The sequence below is a fragment of the Epinephelus fuscoguttatus genome, linkage group LG22 (assembly GCF_011397635.1).
Source record: "Epinephelus fuscoguttatus linkage group LG22, E.fuscoguttatus.final_Chr_v1".
Taxonomy (NCBI): Eukaryota; Metazoa; Chordata; class Actinopteri; order Perciformes; family Serranidae; genus Epinephelus; species Epinephelus fuscoguttatus.
The window spans coordinates 18,903,958-18,924,855 of NC_064773.1; the positions used below are offsets into that span (position 1 = coordinate 18,903,958).

Here is a 20,898-nt window from a genome sequence, read left to right on the forward strand (position 1 = left end):
ACTGACAATTTCATGTCCAACTCTTTCTCTCCCCACTTTCCAGACTTCCAGAGGCTACCGCTGGATAAACGAGTGTCCCAAGCTCTGAATGGAGACTTGTACTTTTCCAACGTTCTCCCAGAGGACACCAGGAGCGACTACATCTGCTACGCTCGCTTCCCTCACACACAAACCATCCAGCAGAAGCAACCCATCTCAGTCACCGTGCTGGACAGTAAGTCAGGACACTGAATAAACTCCAAAATGTTACTGGTTACATTTTAGTTGCCAGAAGGAAATGTTGGCATTGTATGTTTCTGCAAAAACCACAAATACCTCACATTTTTATGTTTCATAAGTATGACATGGTCTATGAGCTGACTTTGTCATTGGCAGAGGAGATGGTGGACGTGTGTGTGGACCACCATTTGATGACCATTTATGTATTCTACCTTTTGAGTTTTGTGTTTGTAGCAGTCGAACAGTTGTCACAATACTTTGCAGCAACCCAATATCCTGTACTTACATGTATTTTTACAAGCTAAAGCATTGGTTAATACACTTGGGCAGGGAAAGCCATTGTAGAAGTAACACATTTCCTGTTTTTCTTCTAGTTTTGCATGCTTATGACTTTCTGTTATATTACAGTGGAAACAATGAATGAGACTGTGGCTGCTTTGTACAATTTCACTGATTTCTTTATTGGTGAGTTCTGCTGGTTTATTTCCATTCAGCCCCCCCCTCAGTGTGAACCCAGCCCTGTTGTTACTCCTCAGCCTTAACCATACCCAGCACACACGCTCACCTCACACTTGGCCTCAGTCCTCTCCTCTGTGACTTTATTAACAAGCACTTCTTCAGGGTTCTCTCTCGGTCAAACAGCCATATTCATGTTCCCTTCTGTATATGATAACATGTTCAAGCCCAAGATGTTCTGAGCAGCCTTCAAAGCATGCTGTCAGCTATCATAAATATACTTAGGACTGATCTTATGATCTGCTACATCAAGCACACTCAGTGATAGCCCAAGATGGCCACATAAGCAGCATGATATTCGTCTTCTGGCATAGAGGAAAGATGATTCGTTATCTATTTTCCGACCCTTTCGGCAAATAAATGTTGAAGAAACCAAGATCTTCTGAACTTCTAAGGGATGTGTGTGCGCGCCCCGGGGGGTTGCTTTCCACCATGATGAGACCCCTGTGTTGCCATAGCAACAAACCGAGGGCTACTCCTCTCAGATTCTGATAGTGCTCATACAGCTTGTAACAAGTCCTACAGAAAAAAAAAAGAAAATGCACATCATGTTGGGTCATCACTAACTCATTTATTGTCCCTTCTGTCCACTTTGACAAACCACTTTCATGACTCTTCATAGTGCGTTTCTGCTGCCTATTTCCTTCATGAGAATATGAATGACCCTCTGAGTTCCTGGCCTTCATGTCTTATTGTTGCAGTCTGGTTCTGATTTGGTTGTGTGTCCCTTCGTGTTCAGACAGCCCAGAGGGGGAGCGTCGCCCCGGTTTCATGTTGCCTCTGGGCACCACCAGCACCAAGATGGTTCTGAAAGGGGAGACTCTGGAGCTCGAATGCATCGCCGAGGGCCTGTAAGGATGCATCTTCGTAGCAGCATGTGCTTTGGGTATTCATAAAAGTATCTGACAGAACAAAAACTGAAATGCGGAAACAAAATGTTGTGATTGTTTATGGGACAGGCCCACTCCAGAGATCTCCTGGCAGAAGGATGGAGGAGAGCTGCCAGGCAGCAGGACGTCCTTTTTTAACTTCAAGAAAACACTCAAGGTTTCTGAGGTGAATGAAGCTGATGGTGGGGACTACCGCTGTACAGCCACAAACAACCTGGGCACTGTACACCACACCATCAAGGTCACTGTCAAAGGTATGCAGGTTAACCAAGTGGATTTCTTGTGTCAGTCAGTGCATCAAGTATTATTTGGAATGGGAATTGAAGGTTTTTTAGGCAATTTTGGACTGAGTCTGAATGAAGGCTTGATTTACGACAACAAATTGAGTCAACCTTTGCGCAACCAAAACAGGGATAGGATGGTGCTTTTGTTTTCGATAGCTAGCCTGTTAGCTCTCCCCACTTACCAAAGAAAATCAGTTTAAATTCTTTGCAGTCACGATCACCAGTAGCGTAAATTGTCGATGGTGGAACACGTGATTTTTTTCCCATAAGTGTTCCACTTTGTCCTGCTCTATTGTGCTTAGATAGGCTATTACTAACCCAACCATGAGTTCTTCGCCCTAACCCTTACCGCATTGAACCTCAATGTGACTGGTACTGGCCAATCACAGCATGGTAGGGCTGGACTAGGTGTAATGCTCTAGGTTACAACAACCAAAGTAACTGTGCAAACTGTGGGTAGTTGCTAGGCACTGAAGATAATGGAAAGCAATCTGGTTCCATTTGCGACAGTGGCAGCAACAACACCATTCGGAAACCCTGTTGGGTGGGGAAAGTTGTCCATTTCCACTTTAACCGACACATTTTAATCATACATTTACATAGATACAAATATTTCTGCATCCCTAAATATTCTACTACATAAAGTAGTGGAGGCTCTTCTTTCATCAGTCTGTCAAAGTTCTCGCTCCTCCTTGTGTCATCCACAGCGGCTCCTTTCTGGGTCAGTGCTCCCAGGAACCTGATCCTCGCCCCCAATGAGACTGGCATCCTGACTTGTCGAGTCAGCGGAGAGCCCAAACCCAAGATTAGCTGGTTTGTCAATGGAGTCCCCATAGAGAGTGAGTAAAATGAGACCATGCTTTATAGAATCTACTACATTTAGGCACACTTATATCCAAAACACCTGACAGAGTAAAAATCAACATACAGAGTTGTAGTGGGAATTTAACTCCACTTCAAGGTATTCTATATAGTGTTACTATTGTAACATTGTTATGTGCTGCTTTCTAACTACACAACTTGAACCTGAAAAATTCTGTTTTTTCTATGAGTCTGACCAAATATCCTATCCCTCATATTGTAGACGCCCCCGAGGACCACAGTCGAAAGGTGGAGGATGACACTGTAATTCTTAGCAATGTCCAATCAGGGTCCAGTGCCGTCTACCAGTGTAACGCATCCAATGAATTTGGCTACCTGATGGCAAACGCTTTTGTCAACGTTCTAGGTGAGTTAAACTATCTGTTTAGGTGAAAATATACAAAAGCTAATTGGAAATTTTGGAAATACAGGGCGGTGTGTGTGATGGGGGAGAAACAGTGAGTGCTAATGTTGTTTCTTTCCACAGCTGAGCCACCAAGGGTGCTCACTCCACCCAACCGAGTGTACCAGGTCATCACTAACAGCCCTGCGTTACTTCACTGCGCCTCCTTTGGCTCACCGATACCAACCATTACATGGTATGTTACAGATGTTACAGTGAAATAAAGGACAAAGGCAAATTCAGTGAGAAAATGTAAACCATACAAACTGTTTTAGAGCAACTGCAAGGAACTTTACTTTTGTGTGGATTTTGTTTTGGTGGCCCCTTTGAGTAAACACAGTGTTTCCTGAGATGAAGAATAGATTTCCCATGAGCACCGGCATCTAATGTCATAAAGATCTTGATCTGGCCAGAGGATGCATTTGTTTGAAGGGTGCAAAGTGATAATAACACATCCATTTGTGGGCATGTAAGATTTATAACTGAAATACGATGATGGTGAAACAAAGTAAACTTTGTTGTAGTCACCATATATTTATGTAAAACCATGTCTTGTAATGCATGTTATAGATAATAGACATATTGCCTACCTCTTGAGGAGGACGAGGTCAAATTCAGGGTCTGTTTCAAGACTTTATGACTCCTGCAGTTCTCTCTCTGTTGAATGACCAACCAAGGTTGATGCGTTTTTGCCTCTGCTCTTGCAGCATTGGTCATAACAAAATATAATGTTGATTTAAAATTCTCAGATGGAAAGTCTCCTGGTTCCTTCACTAGCTATCGTACAACTCACTTCAAAACTTTGCCTGGGAAAATGTAAACAAAAGGCGCAGCTAGTCTGCCTGCCATAAATGGTTCTGACTGATTTTATGGGGAATTGGACCCAGGTACATGCGTCAAGAATAACATTATAGAAATAGCCAGCGCTCTCTCTTTGGTTCAGTTCAACTGAACTCAAGTTTCTTTGCTTCCTAAGTGTGGTTCTTTTGGGCAGGTATGAACACAGCAATCGCACCCAGGTGTACACCTGGTCTCGGTCTGGTTACAAATGAACTTTGGTGTGGTTCATTTGTGGTTAGAACATATGCCGACCTCGATGACACGGATACGATGACCAGCGCTAAAAATCAACTTGCATAGCTGTTGTCTTCTTCAACGTTTTCTTTACTTCCTGGAATTTTCCCGCATGGAAATTCTGTCCAATCAAGAGCAGCTTTCAAGTGCAAAGCATTTGATCTGGTCTGCTTGTAAATGCTGCCGTGAGAACACGAACCAACTTTCGGCAATTATGCAACTTTGCAACAAAATTAGTCCCTGATTCAGACCAAAGCAAGACAACTCTAGGTCTGAAAGCACCCTGAGTCATTAAGAGCGTGTTTACACTTGGTTTTAACGTGTGTTTTGGAGATCTGAACACAAGTGGACAGCTGATGCACATTGCCATTCACACGTCTGTTATGTGTCTTCAGCTGACTGCTTGTGTCCAGATTTCATTTACTGCTTATGTCTCTTATGCTCGAGGGTCAAAAGGCCCTACAGAGATTTATGTCCACACACTCACTAGCTTCTTGCTAGCATTACGTTAGGGATTGTGTCTGTCCAGCTGGAGGTATCACTGTCAGCAGGATTCAGCACGTATCCTTCCATCGAGCAAAGCGATGGATGGTCACAACACTTAGTCCAACTTGCCATAAAATGGGAAGTCACCAAAACAGTGACCACCTGTTGCATTGATGACGTAGTCCTCGTCTGGGACGTATCGCGAGGCATTCGTTTTTACATTACAAAAGATGTGTGGTCAAATGCGTCTTAGACCACCTCAGCAGTTGTTTGAGTGATCGGATCACAATGCGTCTTGTTGGTTGTGTCTTGTATTCAGTGCCGTCTACTTGTGATCAGATCACCCATGTTAATACAAGGTATAAACAGGGCCATAGAGGCATCCGTATTAAATTGAGGCCAATTCATAACCATATAAAACTCCTTGCAGCTGCTTTATCAATGTACATTTTCTTCAAGGCTCACATGTACACATGTTTGCGTGTGTAACACCACTGAGATTCAAAGTCTTGCTTGTTCAGCCATTTCTCCAACAATTCATAAAGCCACATCGTTTACTGTTTTCGTGCAGGTTCAAAGACAGTCAGACCAGCATCAAGAATGGTGACCCTTATGTGATCCATGAGAATGGCACGTTGGAGATCCATGTGGCCCAGCCACTTAACAGTGGGAAGTACACCTGCATTGCCACTAACAACCTGGGGATCAAGGAGAACCATGTCTACCTGGAGGTTAAAGGTCAGTATGAGAATTGGTGGTTCAGTTTGGGGCCTGTTAATAATATTATTTTAACAGATTGAGATTTTAGGCCTCTATAAACAGATTTTTTCAATCTTCTAGAGCCGACCCGTATCCTGAGGCAGCCAGAGTACAAGGTGGTGCAGAGAGGAATGAGTGCTGTTTTCGAATGTAAAGTCAAACACGACCCGTCCCTTGTTCCGGTCATGACCTGGCTCAAAGACAGCGGAGAGCTGCCTGATGACGAGAGGTACAAAGACCTTAAGACTCATGAGAGATGGCTTTATTCAGGGCTGTATCCGACTCAGAATTATGTCACTCGAATTAGATTTGGCAGTTTAATACAAATATTCGGCGATTCTTTTTTGTGACTTTGAACAGTAGAGAAATGAAAAATGCACCATCCTTCTGTGATACTCTGTCATCAGGTTTGTTGTGGACACGGACTTGGACAGTCTGACCATCAAAGACGTGAGAGATGGAGATGAGGGGACCTACACCTGCATCATGAACACCACCCTGGACAGGGACTCAGCCAGTGCCATGCTGACTGTAGTAGGTATGTTCACAGTGCATTCAAGGGTGTTTACAGGTTACCAGAGCTCAGTGATTGTGTGGAGAAATTACACAATGCACTTATATTTTTAAAGAAGTTTTAATTGTCCTGCTGATGATTTATACTCCTAAAAAAAAATCTGGTCTTTAGTGAAAAGCACTGAAACCATTTTTTCAGTGGGTATCAGCTGTAATCTAATTTAGTGTCTCATTACAACAAAATTTTCCCTGCTGTTTCTAATATCTCTCACTAACATCGAATCTCTTCTTGCACTTTATTCTTGCTTCTTGCTGTCTCAGAGGCTACTCCTACTCCAGCTATTGTCTACGGTAAACAGTCACCACAGATTAGGATTCTGTAGCATCAAATTCTGTTTGTAAAACCTCTCATTTCACCTCAATTTTTATTTCATTTTGGCTGTTCTTCTTGATTTCTTTGTTTCATATTGTGCCATTTGGTATTTATTGAGATTTATTTCATACAGAGTACGCATTTTACAATTTGAAGCATTTTATTTGATTGTGAAAAACAGCCTCTGCACACTCACGGTTCACCCACACAGGTGTTTTCACTTCACCTACCTGATTAGACGCCTTCTCAGGTGTTTGTGATCGTGCTCAGACTGAGACTGAGAGGCCGTTTACACGTTGCCGGCTATTTTCATAAACGGACATTTCACCGTCTCCGTTTTCAAAAAGATCTTCGTTTGCCAAACCTGTAGGTGGCAGTGTAACGAGAAGCTCAAACCTTCCATGTATCCATTGTCACCATAGCAACATAGGTCGCACTTTTGACACAGGCGCAAGTTCTGGCGCATACTGTGACGTCTGCTGCCTGTAACTCCGTTTATCTCTATTTATCTCAGTTTACATGCAAACGCGCAAACGGAGTTTTCCAAAATCTCCACTCTGGCCGGAGTTTTTAGAAAGACTCGTTTTCAGAGGAGAAATCTCCGTTTGCGTGTAAACGAAGGGCACAAACGAAGGAAGATGTCTCCGTTTATCAAAATCACCATGTACATGTAAACGGCCTCTGACTGCAGAGGTCTAATCAGCCAGGAGTGAAGACACCTGTGTGGGTGTGCCTGCTCTGAAAATGTTTAACTGCACAAAATAAAAATGCACTTTTTAAACACAATAAAAAGGCTTTACTGACAAAATTATACTTTACTTTCTCCAATCTGCCTCCTGCGTTTGTGATATGTTTGTCTGCAATTCAGCTCTGTTAGTTTACTTTTATGCCATAGGTTTTAACTGGGAAAAAAAAAAATCTTAAGTATAAAATTCAAAATTAAAAAAATAATCTTGAGCTACAGTGTTCAAGGTAAATTACTATGCACCTCATTTAGCTGTTTTCACGGTCAAATTTTCAGCTTGCTTTAGACTTGCTTTAATCAGATAGAGAGGGATTTTTTATATTTTCTGTGGTTCTTGGCTCCTCGGTGTGTTTACAGAGAAACCTGACCCTCCGACTGACCTGGAACTGACAGACCAGACAGACAGGAGTGTTCAGCTCACCTGGATCCCTGGAGACGAAAACAACAGTCCAACACAAAGTATGAAATGATTATCAAACTACACTTTCCCTAACTTGAAATCAGATACAGAATGCTTTGAGAAATATTTTTTGTCCGCTTTCTTTGAGGCAAAATCTACACTTATTTTTCGTTTAAATCATCCCCAGAGTTTTTGATTCAATACGAGGATCTGCTCCACCAGCCCGGAGTTTGGGTCAACCTGACGGATGTTGCCGGTACCAGCACCACAGCGCAGTTAAGCCTCTCTCCGTACGTCTACTACTCCTTCCGAGTCCTGGCTCTGAACGACGTTGGCTACAGTGAACCGAGCCAGCCCTCAAGCCAATACAGGACCAACCCTGCAGGTGATAAACATGGCCACCCTCCATTTAAAAGAAATACTGCAATATAGAAAATAGTCAAACACTCACTGATTATAATTTTGTTTTTTTAGCTCCTGATGAAAATCCATCAAATGTTAAGGGGGAAGGAACAATGCCTGGCAATTTAGTCATCTCTTGGACAGTAAGCTATCCTTTTAGATATTTTATTTTGGGCTGAATGTGAGTCAAGTTAGAATATTTCAGTAACTGACAAAAAAATAAATTCTTTGCACAGCCGCTGACAGGATTTCAGGCAAACGGGCCCGGTCTGGAGTACAAAGTGCAGTGGAGACAGAAGGACGTGGATGGGGACTGGTCCTCGAAGACTGTGGCCAATGTCTCTCAATTTGTTGTGTCTGGAACTCCGACCTACATACCCTATGAGATCAAGGTTCAAGCTTTGAACGATTATGGCAATGCGCCAGAGCCTGACGTAACGGTTGGATACTCTGGAGAAGACTGTGAGTCAACTGTTTGTTATATACTTTTTAGTTTATGCTAGAGCTGCAGACCTAACTGTTGCTTCACGGTGGGATCGGTAGTGCTAGCAACACTTCAAAAGTTGTATGAGGTTTTTATCCATAGCAATCCATACTGGTTAGTTTGTGTTATTGTGCAACTGGTTTTTCAAAGGGTTGGTTTAGATTCACCGAAGTCGCACAATAACATGTCCAAACTGACTGCTTGTGGCAGCAGGAGACCAGAAACTCCCGAGTTCTGCAAGGTAAAATTACTGTTTTCGTCAAAGGAGTCCAGTGGCTTTAAAGTGGGATCGGCTTCAGTTCCCTGTGGGAAAGGGCTGTCATGGTATACTTTAAAATATATTCTCAATATAGCGTACACTTCAACTTATATTGATTATTTTAGGTGGCAGCCGCTACTATCCACAGCTGCACAGTACTTTGCTTCTGTGGACAGTACTCCTGTCTGCTTCTCCAAACTAGGAGCATGCTGACCGCAGTCTACTGTATGTAATACATTGGTACCTCATACGATCTTGAAATTCAATCTTGACTAACTTTTCTCTCATATGTCTCTGCAGTGCCTCTGGCTGCACCTGACAGTGTGCAGATCATGGTTCACAACAGCACACTAGCGGAGGTACACTGGGAGCCTGTTGCTTTCACCTCAGTCAGAGGAAGACTGCAGGGATACAAGGTATTGTGTTTTTTAAATGATTATTTCTGCAGCACTGGGAGTCTTTGGGTGTCCCTGGTGTGAGGGGTACTGCCATTACTTTGATTGTCTGCACAGTGCTTTTTTTCTTTTTTAAACTCTTGCACCCACTCACTCCATGAAAGCAATAACCCAGCAACACGAACTAGTGTATTGTAGACTTTGCTCTGCATTCAGACCACACACACATCAGCACACATCCCCAACCAGTGTCTCTTACAGAATGAAGGGAAAAGCTCAGCCTATATATACACCCCACAAAATGGCTGACACTCTATCAATTATCCAATGACGTTTCGGCACGTTTTGGCCAGCTTCCCAGGATGTTGTACCTCCCACACAGACATTTCAAAATAAAGCTGAAAGCAGAAAGCAAATATAACATGTTCAACCAAAAACACACATTCAAACTCTGTAGGAAAATAAAAAGAACAAAACAGGCATCATTAAAGGGAGACAGCATAGACATGCGCCCACCAACAATGTTAAACTCGTCCGAGGTCAGTAAGGGGATGTCAGTTTGCAGACCGGCCAAAGCGTCGGCCACTGGCTCTCTGAGTTCCATCAAACGATTAAGCATTTGATATGTGCTGTTCCAGCGTGTCTCCACCTCTTGAATGAGCTTCAGTTTTGGCCTCCCCAGATGGTCTTGAACCTGTACAAGCTTCTCTTTAAAAAAAATACAGATCAGTTAATTCAATCACTGCAGCAGTAACACAAACAAAATATTAGCATTATCAAAAACTGGAATAAAGTCAAAGAACGTACCTTAGCAGTGGTGCTGCTTCTAAAGTAGCCAACCAGCTTCCTTGCCTTGGCCCGGAGGTCACACAGCACAGGGGTTTGATCAAGAGCCTTCTTCACCATCAGATTCAGCATATGTGCTATGCAGATAGTATGAGGAAGCCTCAGCTCTCTGACGCAGGCAAGCATGTTGGCAACACCATCAGTAACCAGACATGTCTCCTTATCAGTGATTCCCCAATTCTCCATTCGGGAGGCTTTCACACGGGCTAAATTTTCTGCAGCGTGAGAATGGGGGAATTTCAGCACTCCTAACAATACTGAATTTAGCTCGGTGTTCTCGTCAACAAAATGGCAGGTAACAGCCAGGTAGGCATCCATATTAATGGATGTCCACATGTCAGAGGTAAGGTTAACTGCAGCCACCTTCAGCCTTCTCCTTAGCTGCGTCATATGTGGCCTCCACCATGGCCTTTACAGCCTAAAGGAAAGAAGAAAACAAAACATGCTCATGCTCTTGTTTTCTGGTGGCTGGATAAAAGACTATATATGTAAAAACAGTTTCTGTTACTTGTCTTTCATTTGCACAATAAGCAAAAGTCAACATACTAAAATTGTGACAGTATATTTTAATGACTTACCTTGGCTGGGTGCACCTCCAGTTTCCTACTTATTTTCATGCAAGTCATGGAAGTGCCTGAACATGGATGAGGTGTTGTTACTGTATCCCAACTCCTTGGAACACAATAAACACCTCACCATTGAATAAAAGAAGAAATAGTGAAAAATACAGTTCTTGTTAAGCAAACTTAGTGTGTCTGTAATAATGTTATAATTAGCTTACCTTACTGGGAGTAATCAAATCAAAATGTTCCCACACAGGGGAAATCCTCCTCTTCCTCGCTGGCTCCATCCTAGCAAAACTATCCTTCTCCTACTCTCCAAACTCTCCAAATTCTCCAAATTATTCAAACTCTCCAAACTCTCCAAACTCCAAACTCTCCAAACTCTCCAAACTCTCCAAACTCTCCAAACTCTCCAAACTCTCCAAACTCTCCAAACTCTCCAAATTCTCCAAACTCTCCAAACTATCCAAATTATCCAAACTCTCCAAATTCTCCAAACTCTCCAAACTCTCCAAACTCTCCAAACTATCCAAACTCTCCAAATTCTCCAAACTCTCCAAACTCTCCAAATTATCCAAACTCTCCAAATTCTCCAAACTCTCCAAACTATCCAAACTCTCCAAACTCTCCAAATTCTCCAAACTCTCCAAACTCTCCAAATTATCCAAACTCTCCAAACTATCCACACTCTCCAAACTATCTTACTCTCAACTGACCAAAACTCTCCTCTATCACAACCACACATTTTCAATGGAACCCGTGAGGTTTATATTGCTGTCAAAACCTCGCAGCAAGAACTGAATCACTTCCTGAATCGGTCACGTGGTACAGCCAGGCAGCGAGGCTTTGGAGACTCATCAGTGACGTCACTTGTCTGAAACGACACAAGCTTTGATACACGCATCACAGAAACTCTTCCTGGATTACTCAACACACGCTTCGAAGCATCGGCACGGCACGTAACATCACTAGTGTGTAGTTAACTGCCTCAACATCTTGCCAAATGTTTGGTAACTCAGGCTTATGTGTGTTTAGGGGAGTTTTGTTTCATAAAGTGGCTTTAAATAGGTATGGCCCACAGTAGTGGAAGCCCCTCCAGACAAACTGATCCCCTCTCAGACATGAGCAGTGTTGCAGTCTACCAACCAAAAGGAAACAATGCTGTATCCAAAGTTCTTCTATCTTTGTATTAGTTTAACATGTGCTTCCAAATGCACTGAAATCAATTACTTCAGCCAGAAGCCTGTCACACTCCTTGCCCCCCCCCCCCACCCAAATTACCAATAATATGGTGTATTAAAAATACAATATAAAAATCTACTTTCTCAAAAGTTAACATGATCGCATTAAGAAATCTGAACACTTTAAAACTTGGAACAGTGCTGTTCAAATGGCCCCAGATCCGGAGCTTCATAGACTCTACAGCGGTTCCCTAAACCTGCTCTGTTAACACATTCGTCACAACACACTTGTCAGTGGTGAGTCTTTTCTCTTCCGATGGAATTCTCACCTACTGGAAAGACAGCGTGTCAAGCCACCTGGGTCACTGGATCACAGTGCTGAGTGAGCCCCAGTCCTCAGGCGTCAGGCCCCCACTTCTCTACCCTCTCTGATAGCGAGGTTGAGGTTAGATCCTCACCTTCTAGCTGTGCCGTCTTTACCTTCCGGGTGACCTCTCACACTAGTGATCCCGCCGACAGCCCCAAGTGTGGTGGCAGTTAGAGTCTTGTCTTTCTGTAAGTTTAATTCAGCGTCTGCAGATGAACTCACAACTAACAGTCAAGAATGAGGGGTCATATCATTCAAGTCATAAATAGAATTGAAGAAATGAAACAAATGCCCCAAAATCTTACTGAAAATATGAGAGGTGCAGTTTAACAATTTGAAGGGGATTTTAAGACTTTTGCATCCTGTGGGCCAGGGCTGTACCTAACGATTATTTCCACTGGTGATTCTTTTTGATTAATCGATTAGTTGTTTGGTTGAAATGGTAAAAAAAAAAAAATGTCTACTGGTGTTCCCTAAAGCCCAAGATGACACTCTCAGATGTCTTGTTTTGTCCATAACCAAAACTGATTCTGTCATTGAAGAGTAAAAAAAACAGAAAATATTCACATTTAATCAACTGGAATCAGAGAATTTTGTGCTTTCTGTCCTTAAAAATGTACTCAGACCGATCGATTGTCAAATTAGTTGGCGAACGATTTAAAAATCGACAATCAATTTAATTGTTGCAGCTCTCGTGTGGGCACTACCTCACTCACAAAGCCCTCCATAACCAGGGCCCCTCCTACCTCACTGACCTGCTCCACCGCCACGCTCCTTTGTTTTATAAATGCAGTCCATTTAGCCGAGCTTGAGTTAATTTGATCACCTCACCTGGAAGTTGGCACAACAGCTTGAAAGCTCTCTCAAGCCTGGTGTTTCATCTTTGTGTGTATGATGTCCTCGCCATGTTGATGATGAAATAATAGTGCACATCAGGTTGACATCTAATGAACTCCTTGTGTGTCTCCTCTAGGTTTACTACCGGCGTGAGCGCGGCTTGCAAGAGACAGAGGAGGACACGGACCAGCAGGAGCAGGTTTTGACGTTCAGTGGGAATCGTAGTGAGGGACGCCTGCCAGGGCTCCAACCTTACAGCGTCTACAACCTCACCATCAGGGTCCTCAACAGCAAAGGAGAAGGGCCTCCTAGCCACAGCAAGAAATTTGAGACACCTGAAGGAGGTATGTATGCTGACGTTGGCGGACATGGTGGCTCTGTCGACCTGGAGCATCATACATGTACTAATCCTCCAATAAAGCACTTTTGTTTTATCATAAAATGGTTACAAAGGTTTGTCCGACTTCACAATGGGTCGTCACACTTGCACAAAATCAGCCTGTCAATACATTAGAACCTCTCTTCTGTTGTATCAACCTACAGCTCCTACAACTAACACCATTAGTACTACTTCTGTGACAAAAACTTGATCAAAGCCACCCAGAATCACCATAGCATCCCCCTGACATTGCCTAATGACCATCCAGAGCGTCCATAGAAAACATCCCAAACAACCTAGCAAACCTGTAGCTATACCCTAGCAACCACGTGCAGTATAACACCATAGCACTCTCCTTGTAACCCCCAGCAACCATCCGGTTACACCCTTGAAACCTCACAGAGCACTCTATGACGTGAATATGCCCTAATAATCATAGCTTTATGTTTTGCTCCACTACCTATGGATGGTTCTGTGTAACATCCAGATGCTGACTTTGGTTCTGATTTTGTTTTCAGTCCCAGGGCCTCCTTCTTTCCTGAACGTCATGAAACCTAGTTTGGACTCTCTCACTCTGGAATGGGGTCCACCAGCGAGCAACAATGGACGCCTTGCTGGATACACACTAAAATATCAGCCAGGTAGGTTTACAGGTTACCTGACACACCTGAACTCTACCTAATGTCCTTTTTTCACATTTGAAACTTCCGTTGAGCTTTTTGATTGAAGCTTTGAATATCTTCCATATTTTATTTAGCACCTTAAAAGATCCTCAAACAAAATCCTCACTTTGTGATTCCTCATATTAAAGGAGTCAACATCACGTAATGTGTTTTTTATTTTTTATTTTGTGGAATGGTTTATCAGTCAAGGTGACTTGTTGTGCCCGCCCATTAACGTCAACAGAAATGGCACCAAAGTTATCCTGTCATTGACACTATGAGCTCACCTGCTTTTATAGTTTCCATGGTAGCTGACTGAAAGTAAACGGGGACCACAGCTGTTGTCTTAGCAACAGGAAAGCAATGAAATGGCCTATATGTGAAATTTGAACACATGCTGTGTTTTGATAAATTTGCATGCGTTTTGTCACTAAAATAAATTTTGATGAAAAGAAATATATTTGGGAAAAAAAAGGTCTGTCAGAAATGTTTTTTGTTACTATTGCCCCAAGGAAATAAAAAATAAAAAAATCTATTGCTATTTTTCTTAGCATGGACATTAAAGAGTTAATTTCGCTCACATGTGATTGTACCCTTATGCAGCATCTGTGCAAATCAAAAACCACATCCTATATTCCTAACTTCAGCCTTTTCCCTTTCCAATTTCCTTTCCTCTGTAACACTGCCCCTGCAGTCAACAACACCAGTGAACTGGGACCGGTCAAGGTCATGAACCTCCTGGCCAATGAGACCACCGTCACCCTGGGCAACCTGAACTCCAGCATGCTCTACAAGTTTTACTTAAGTGCAAAGACAATCAAGGGCTCTGGCCCCGTCATCACAGAGGAGGCCTTCACAGTCATGGACACAAGTAAGTTATTTCAGCTCCATCTGTAGCCAAATGTAGCCCAACAGGAGGAAAAGGTCAATGTCATATATCAGTGGTATTTACTGGAGTGCAGGGGTCAGCGTCACAGTGCCCCGACAGATACAAGGGATTCCTGTGATTTTTAAAAGCACAAGATCCTACTGCATTCCACGCCTTATACCCCCTCTATCTCTTTCTCTTTTTCCTTCTCTCTGAAGTTCGTACTCAGCCCACTGTAGGGCCGGGCAAAGGTAACCCAAGTTTGCCACTGGAAGCACCTGCATGTTATCCATATGATAAAAAAAAGAGCTTATCTTAGATATTGTCTTTAGATAAATTGTCCCTGCATGTTACTAAGACAGCATGCCTGAAAACTCCCCATGTGAATAAGCAGGATTTAAGTGTGACAGACTTCCATGGCATCCGCAAGCAAACCATGCTTGTGTCCTGTTCTGAGAGAATAGGTTGTACTCACTGCAGCTTCCTGGATTTTTAGAATTAACTGTGCTTGCGCTCTTTGCCTCTTGTATTTCTTCAAACGGACGTGTTTTGATTGGAAGCCTCTCGCATGATGCTTGTGAATGTTTCAGTCCAGCACTAACACATTTTATAAACCTGCTGATGCTATGTGTATAAATACCTAGAATTTTATTTAGCATGCATGCTGCGGTGCTGTGATTCAGAGTTTCGTCTGTTTGGATGCTGAACTAGGTGCGTCACGTCACTCTGAATCTCAGGACTGAGATGTTTTTAACTCAGCATGTCAGTAGCAACTGTCTTTGTGAAACAGCGGCTCTGCAGTTCACCGTATGCTGACGACTGTGTTGTGTATGTGTATTGTCTCACTCTTTTCCGTGTTCTTTCAGGCCCTACAGAACCCCCCCACCCAACCTCCCCCATCACTCAGTCTCCGCATCCCCCGATTCACAAGGGTACAAGCAACTCCCTGCGTCCCCCTCTACCTCCTCAAATATCTACATGTGTTCTCTGCTCTGCAAAAATGCTCCATCTCAGCAAGAGTCTTAAAATAGGATTTAAAATTTGGTCCATTTTCAAAAATTGAGTGAAGCTGATTTCTGTTTTTTATTCCTCACCTAGCTGACAGTTGACCTATTTTAGGAGGACTAATAAGTCCTCACTGAGATGGCCATTTTTCGCACCTACTGTAAATAATACCTGACTTTATGTTGCCACAGGATCTGACTCTGCTATTGTTAGGAAACAAAATGGTGTTGCTGTGTATTGTATTGTATAGTGAGACAAACAGCCAACAGCCAAATGCTTGTAAATGACGGCTCTGGTCAGCTGTACAGTTTTTATTTTAATCTATAGTGCTGGACTTTTACATATAAATTAACTATCATTACACTCAAACCAAAAGAGTTCACACAATGCCGATTAAGCCTATCGCCATCAGGGAAAGCTCTCTGTATTTCACAGTATACCAGAGGCATGATGTATGGTGTCTGTGGTTAAACAAGCTGGAGCATCAGACTGATGCATTTAACGTCAACCAGCTAGAGCTAAAAGGGGGCAGGAAGGGGGGAGAGAGCAGCAGTTAGCAGTAGGGCTGCTCCCGACTAAGAATTTTCCCAGTTGACCAAAAGTCGTCATTTAGAGCCATCAGTCGACGAGTCGCCCGCATAATATAATTATGAAATTACATATTTTGGGCAGGGCAACACAATGGTTTGAGTTGAAGGTGTGAGAAAGAATAGTATCAGTAACATTGTTAACACTGTGCTACATTACAGAGAAATACAAAACCGTACTAATGAACCTTTATTAATATAGGCCTATATTTTATCTACAAGTGCACGTCACACACTGAGTGAGCCGCCTGTTAATGACGCTGTGGGCTAATGGGCATGTAGCTACTTCCATGTTTCAGATGATACGTCATGTTTGTAGTCGACCAATGAAGATGAGTTTACATATCACCTTGGGTTCATCCTTCACCAATGACCTTGCTGGTTGGCTAATGTTTGGTTTACTAATAGGGGGCAGCCCTAATTAGGAGTATGGTAGAAGCCAGGCAGAAAATCTTAAGAAGCATCCATGAAAAGTTTCTGGAGTCGATGCTCTAGAAACGTGCCCTTATTTGCTCTGGAAGACTTGAAGAGAGCGTTCCTCCTCAGACTAGTCTAGCAGGCATGAAGTTCCTATAAATTCTTGACTTGAATTTTGCTGTTGGAAGACCTCAGGTTACAGTGGCTAATGTTTTTATTCTGGTGTAGTAGATTTGTAGGTAACGGCTTTATCCTAAACACTGGTATAACATATAATGTTTGTTATTTCTACACTCTCCTGTACATACACTGTAAGCTCCATAGCAATATTTGAAAGGTTTTGTTTCATAGTAAGGACTTTCAGCCCATTCTTATCCCCAGGTTGTCAAGTAACACTGTCATGCCCCTTGACGTGTAATACTGACACCAAAGGCACCCTTCAGCGTCTTTTTGAGATGCACAGGGCTTTCAACTAACTCCGATGTAATCCTATCTGCAGCAATACTTGACGCTGAGAGCAAATGAGGCACTATAACTCTGAAAATGCCACTTAGGCACCTGCGTCCTGTGTGGAACCAAATGTCAGTGCTGTTTTAACGTGACATATTTACATCATGTTATGTAAAAAACTTTTTTGAACCCAAAACATGATCTATTTTCCAAACCCAACAGACTAGTTTCGTAGCCCAAAGCTAACCATGACAGTTTCACAACATAAACCATGTGTTTCAGCTAAAGGGTGCCTCGTGCGTCACTATTAGATGCCAAGGGGCATGACAAAGCGTCGATATTTGACGACTCGAGAATGAGAATTGGTTGGCATTTTGTAAATTTGGTACATTTTAGAATGAAAGCCCTTGATTTGTTTTTCTCTCTTGTGTGCTCAGCGCCACCTGTAGGCCCTGCGTTTGGCACAGTTAACACGTCTGTATCGGAGGACGGTGCAGTGATCAGTTGGGATTACTTTGGACACCATAGGAATGTATATGTGGAGTATATTGTAGAAAACAGTAAGGCTTCACTTTGTATTTGCAGTCATCTCACAACATGAGTGCATGCACTGAGTGCCTCCCTGATTCTAATTCGTCTCCATCCACTACAACAATTCTAGGTAAAGAGGACTGGAAAAAGGAGTTGGTAAACGGTTCACACTGGCATATGATAAAAGGTTTAAAGCCGGGGACGTCCTATAAGGTCCGTGTGGTAGCTAGAGACCCGGCTGACCCAACGGTCCACAGCACAGACGAAGTGTTGATTGCGGTGCCAGGTGAGGCGGCATGCCTCAGTATAGATGGCCTTTGTGTTTAATTTTTGTCTCATTTCCCTCATCCCGTTTCTGTTCCAGCACCGACTCATTATCAGACCTACATTCAGGCATGAATGTACGGTAGTTAGTTTGGTAGTTAGTGTGCGAGTCGGTCTGATGCATGTCACTTAAAATCATCACTAAGAGGTCCATTAATTTTACTGTGGTGGCTTTTGTCTTTTACTTTTTGTTGTGTGTACAGTGCCGAACGATCATTGCATATTAACCCACTTAAACAATTTAATTTCTGTTTTTACAGCGTCTTTTAATCTCAGTGTTGCTCAGCATGAAGAAAACAGATTCCACCGTTGTAGCAGCCTGGATTGAGATTTGGACTGACAGTCACTGTTTGTCTGCCCCCTGTGTGTATGTGTGTTTCTAGCTGTCCCCAGCCGGCAGGTAGACATCGCCACCCAGGGCTGGTTTATCGGACTGATGTGCGCCATCGCTCTCCTCATCTTGGTCCTCCTCATAGTGTGCTTCATCAAGAGGAACAAGGGGGGCAAATATCCAGGTAATGCACGCATTATCAGTATACGCTGGTGATTTTAAAGCTTACTAACATGGATGGATGGAAATTTGAAAAATAGAAATCGGTTTATTCTACAGTGAAAGAGAAAGAAGATGCTCACCAAGACCCAGAGATCCAGCCTATGAAGGAGGATGATGGGACATTTGGAGAGTACAGGTGAGGGATGGAGAAGGAAAGACTAAAGCTGAGCATACACTGTACGATTTGAGCTGCACAACTCGGCTGAAGTTCAGCTTTGTGGGGCGTAATTTGCCGTGCAGTGTATGTGGGGTGAGTGAGGACGGGTCATGGCCAGGTCAGCTGCTCCTGGCTTGCCATCATTTTCTTTTGGATGTACAGTGTGAGCGCTCAGGTCGTGGCCTTTGCCTTTACAACTTTGATGATTTACTCGTATAGTAGGCGTTGGAATAAAACATATCTGAAATGGTACAGTGTATGCCCCAGCTTTACGTAGAACTACAGCATACAGTAGTGTGTGAGATTTCTCTTCATTTTATTCATTGTTTTCCTGACTTGACTGTTTGTATGTAGAACATTTCACCAGGCTGCAGAGACACTCTCACCGCCAGACTCCATTACCACACACTCCATAGAGGCAAGGCAAAAATCAGCACTTCTGTGTTGATTCTTATAACGACCAACTCACCTTTACACTGACATTAATCAACAAAAGCTTTGTAGAGTGCAAAGTATATCCATTTTAACAACTCAATTGTATGCTAACTGTCCTCAAAACAAGTTTATTATAGTGACGTAGTTTTAGTTTTTTCATCATTTTCACATTTTTTTCTGAGAATATTGAGAATTTTAGAACTCCTGAGGGTTTTAGAGGCCTAAAAGATGAAATAAACGAGTTGTTATAATTGAATGTAATGTGTGTTTAATGTAACATGGATGCCACAGTGCTTTAAATGTTCCCATACGCATGCTTTGTCTTGTGTGACGCTCATTGTGGCTCATGAATTGCTTTTCATGTGTCCTTCCATTCTTATCTTTGTTTTTTTTTCGGTGGGTTTAGGTCTATGGAGAGGTAAGACAAGATGTGGTAAAACCCAGCATGCAATTCTATATAATGCCTCAAGCTATGTCTCTGACTGATGTGAAACTAAAAGCAAGGAGAAAGCACATCGACTGATCCAGCTGACTATGTCGTCATACTCACTGACATAGTCAGCGCCATAACCACCACAGTTACAACATTAACACTGAAATTTAACATGGAATATGATTGCTTCTACTTCTCCAGCTTCCTTTGTTTATTATTTTTTCTAAATACATATGCATTAACTTTCAAAAATTGAGATACATTCAGATTGTAAAGCTTGCAATGTAATGACTGCAATACGACGTTTTTAGGCCAAATGAAAACAGGCTTTATCTTGGAGGGAGAAAGACTGAAAAATAAGAGTGCATTTTTGATTACTGCATGTAAACTGAAAGCATATTGAGCATATTGATTTCATTTAAAAAAAAATTGTATCTAAAGGTAAAGTTCTGCAAGAGGCAGAACAGCACGCGTTTGCAATATCCCCTTTAGCAGTGGTCACCAACCCTAAATCTTAACAGCACCCTGCACTAACACTTTAGATAGTACGATAGCTGAGCTGCTCCACTGTACAAGTACCATAGGTGTGATGCGTTTACTGCCCATTATAAAAACCCTTTATACAGTGAGCAGTTGTGTATATGTCAGCTTAAAGCTGGCAGGCAGTATTTTGGGAAACGGCAAAAAAAACCTGACAGAATATGACAATACACCTCCTCCTGCAGCTCCTCCCTCTCTGTCCTAAGCCCCTCCCACCAGACAAGCACAGGCCTATGCATGCACTTCATGCAGTATGTGTTTACCATGCATTGATTTAATTTAATTTTATTGTAGAGTTACACTCAGCCCCTCCTTGCCCAGCTTTTTCTCTGTTTGAGAGGCCAGAATTTTGATAAGAACTAGCTAACCACCCCACGGTCCCTCCGCCTCGTTCTCCACCAGTGTGGACTGCTTCTCCAGGAGGAAAGCTGGCAGCAGCTCAGTAGACTGATGTTAAGTCAACAGCTGTAGCATCTCAAATTCAGCCAGCGCAAACCCTAAAGCTGGCCAGTTCAAGCCTTGAAGCTGGGTGCCACAGCAGGCTGGTGGTCAGCAGCAGTGCCAGGTCTAACCTGTGTAACGGCAGCAACAGAAAGTTTGCTAATCCAGCAGGTAGTTGGGGCTGTCCAGTCCCATGAAGCTGGGGTCTGTACTGACTCGATTCAAGTTGCTGCAGCCACTGACTGAGGGTTCGTCTTTG

The 20,898-nt window shown here is 42.8% G+C and overlaps 1 protein-coding gene across 5 annotated transcripts in view; it reads left to right on the forward strand.

Annotated features, from left to right (window-relative positions):
* nrcama (neuronal cell adhesion molecule a) overlaps positions 1–20,898 on the forward strand; it is an 84,684-nt gene that overhangs the window by 56,567 nt on the left and 7,219 nt on the right. For 2 of the 5 annotated variants that reach the window (XM_049566323.1, XM_049566324.1), the window contains 24 exons: positions 44–214; positions 1,475–1,586; positions 1,695–1,879; positions 2,617–2,748; positions 2,994–3,137; positions 3,258–3,369; positions 5,305–5,471; positions 5,574–5,721; positions 5,900–6,030; positions 6,327–6,356; positions 7,481–7,582; positions 7,711–7,908; positions 7,998–8,068; positions 8,162–8,387; positions 8,969–9,084; positions 12,994–13,201; positions 13,755–13,877; positions 14,593–14,769; positions 14,985–15,017; positions 15,633–15,698; positions 17,663–17,785; positions 17,887–18,042; positions 18,464–18,595; positions 18,691–18,769. In XM_049566323.1, the coding sequence (XP_049422280.1) occupies positions 44–214; positions 1,475–1,586; positions 1,695–1,879; positions 2,617–2,748; positions 2,994–3,137; positions 3,258–3,369; positions 5,305–5,471; positions 5,574–5,721; positions 5,900–6,030; positions 6,327–6,356; positions 7,481–7,582; positions 7,711–7,908; positions 7,998–8,068; positions 8,162–8,387; positions 8,969–9,084; positions 12,994–13,201; positions 13,755–13,877; positions 14,593–14,769; positions 14,985–15,017; positions 15,633–15,698; positions 17,663–17,785; positions 17,887–18,042; positions 18,464–18,595; positions 18,691–18,769 (3,142 nt within the window). The remainder of the gene's footprint in view (positions 1–43; positions 215–1,474; positions 1,587–1,694; positions 1,880–2,616; positions 2,749–2,993; positions 3,138–3,257; positions 3,370–5,304; positions 5,472–5,573; positions 5,722–5,899; positions 6,031–6,326; positions 6,357–7,480; positions 7,583–7,710; positions 7,909–7,997; positions 8,069–8,161; positions 8,388–8,968; positions 9,085–12,993; positions 13,202–13,754; positions 13,878–14,592; positions 14,770–14,984; positions 15,018–15,632; positions 15,699–17,662; positions 17,786–17,886; positions 18,043–18,463; positions 18,596–18,690; positions 18,770–20,898) is intronic. The other 3 variants (XM_049566325.1, XM_049566326.1, XM_049566327.1) reach the window with 2 other exon arrangements.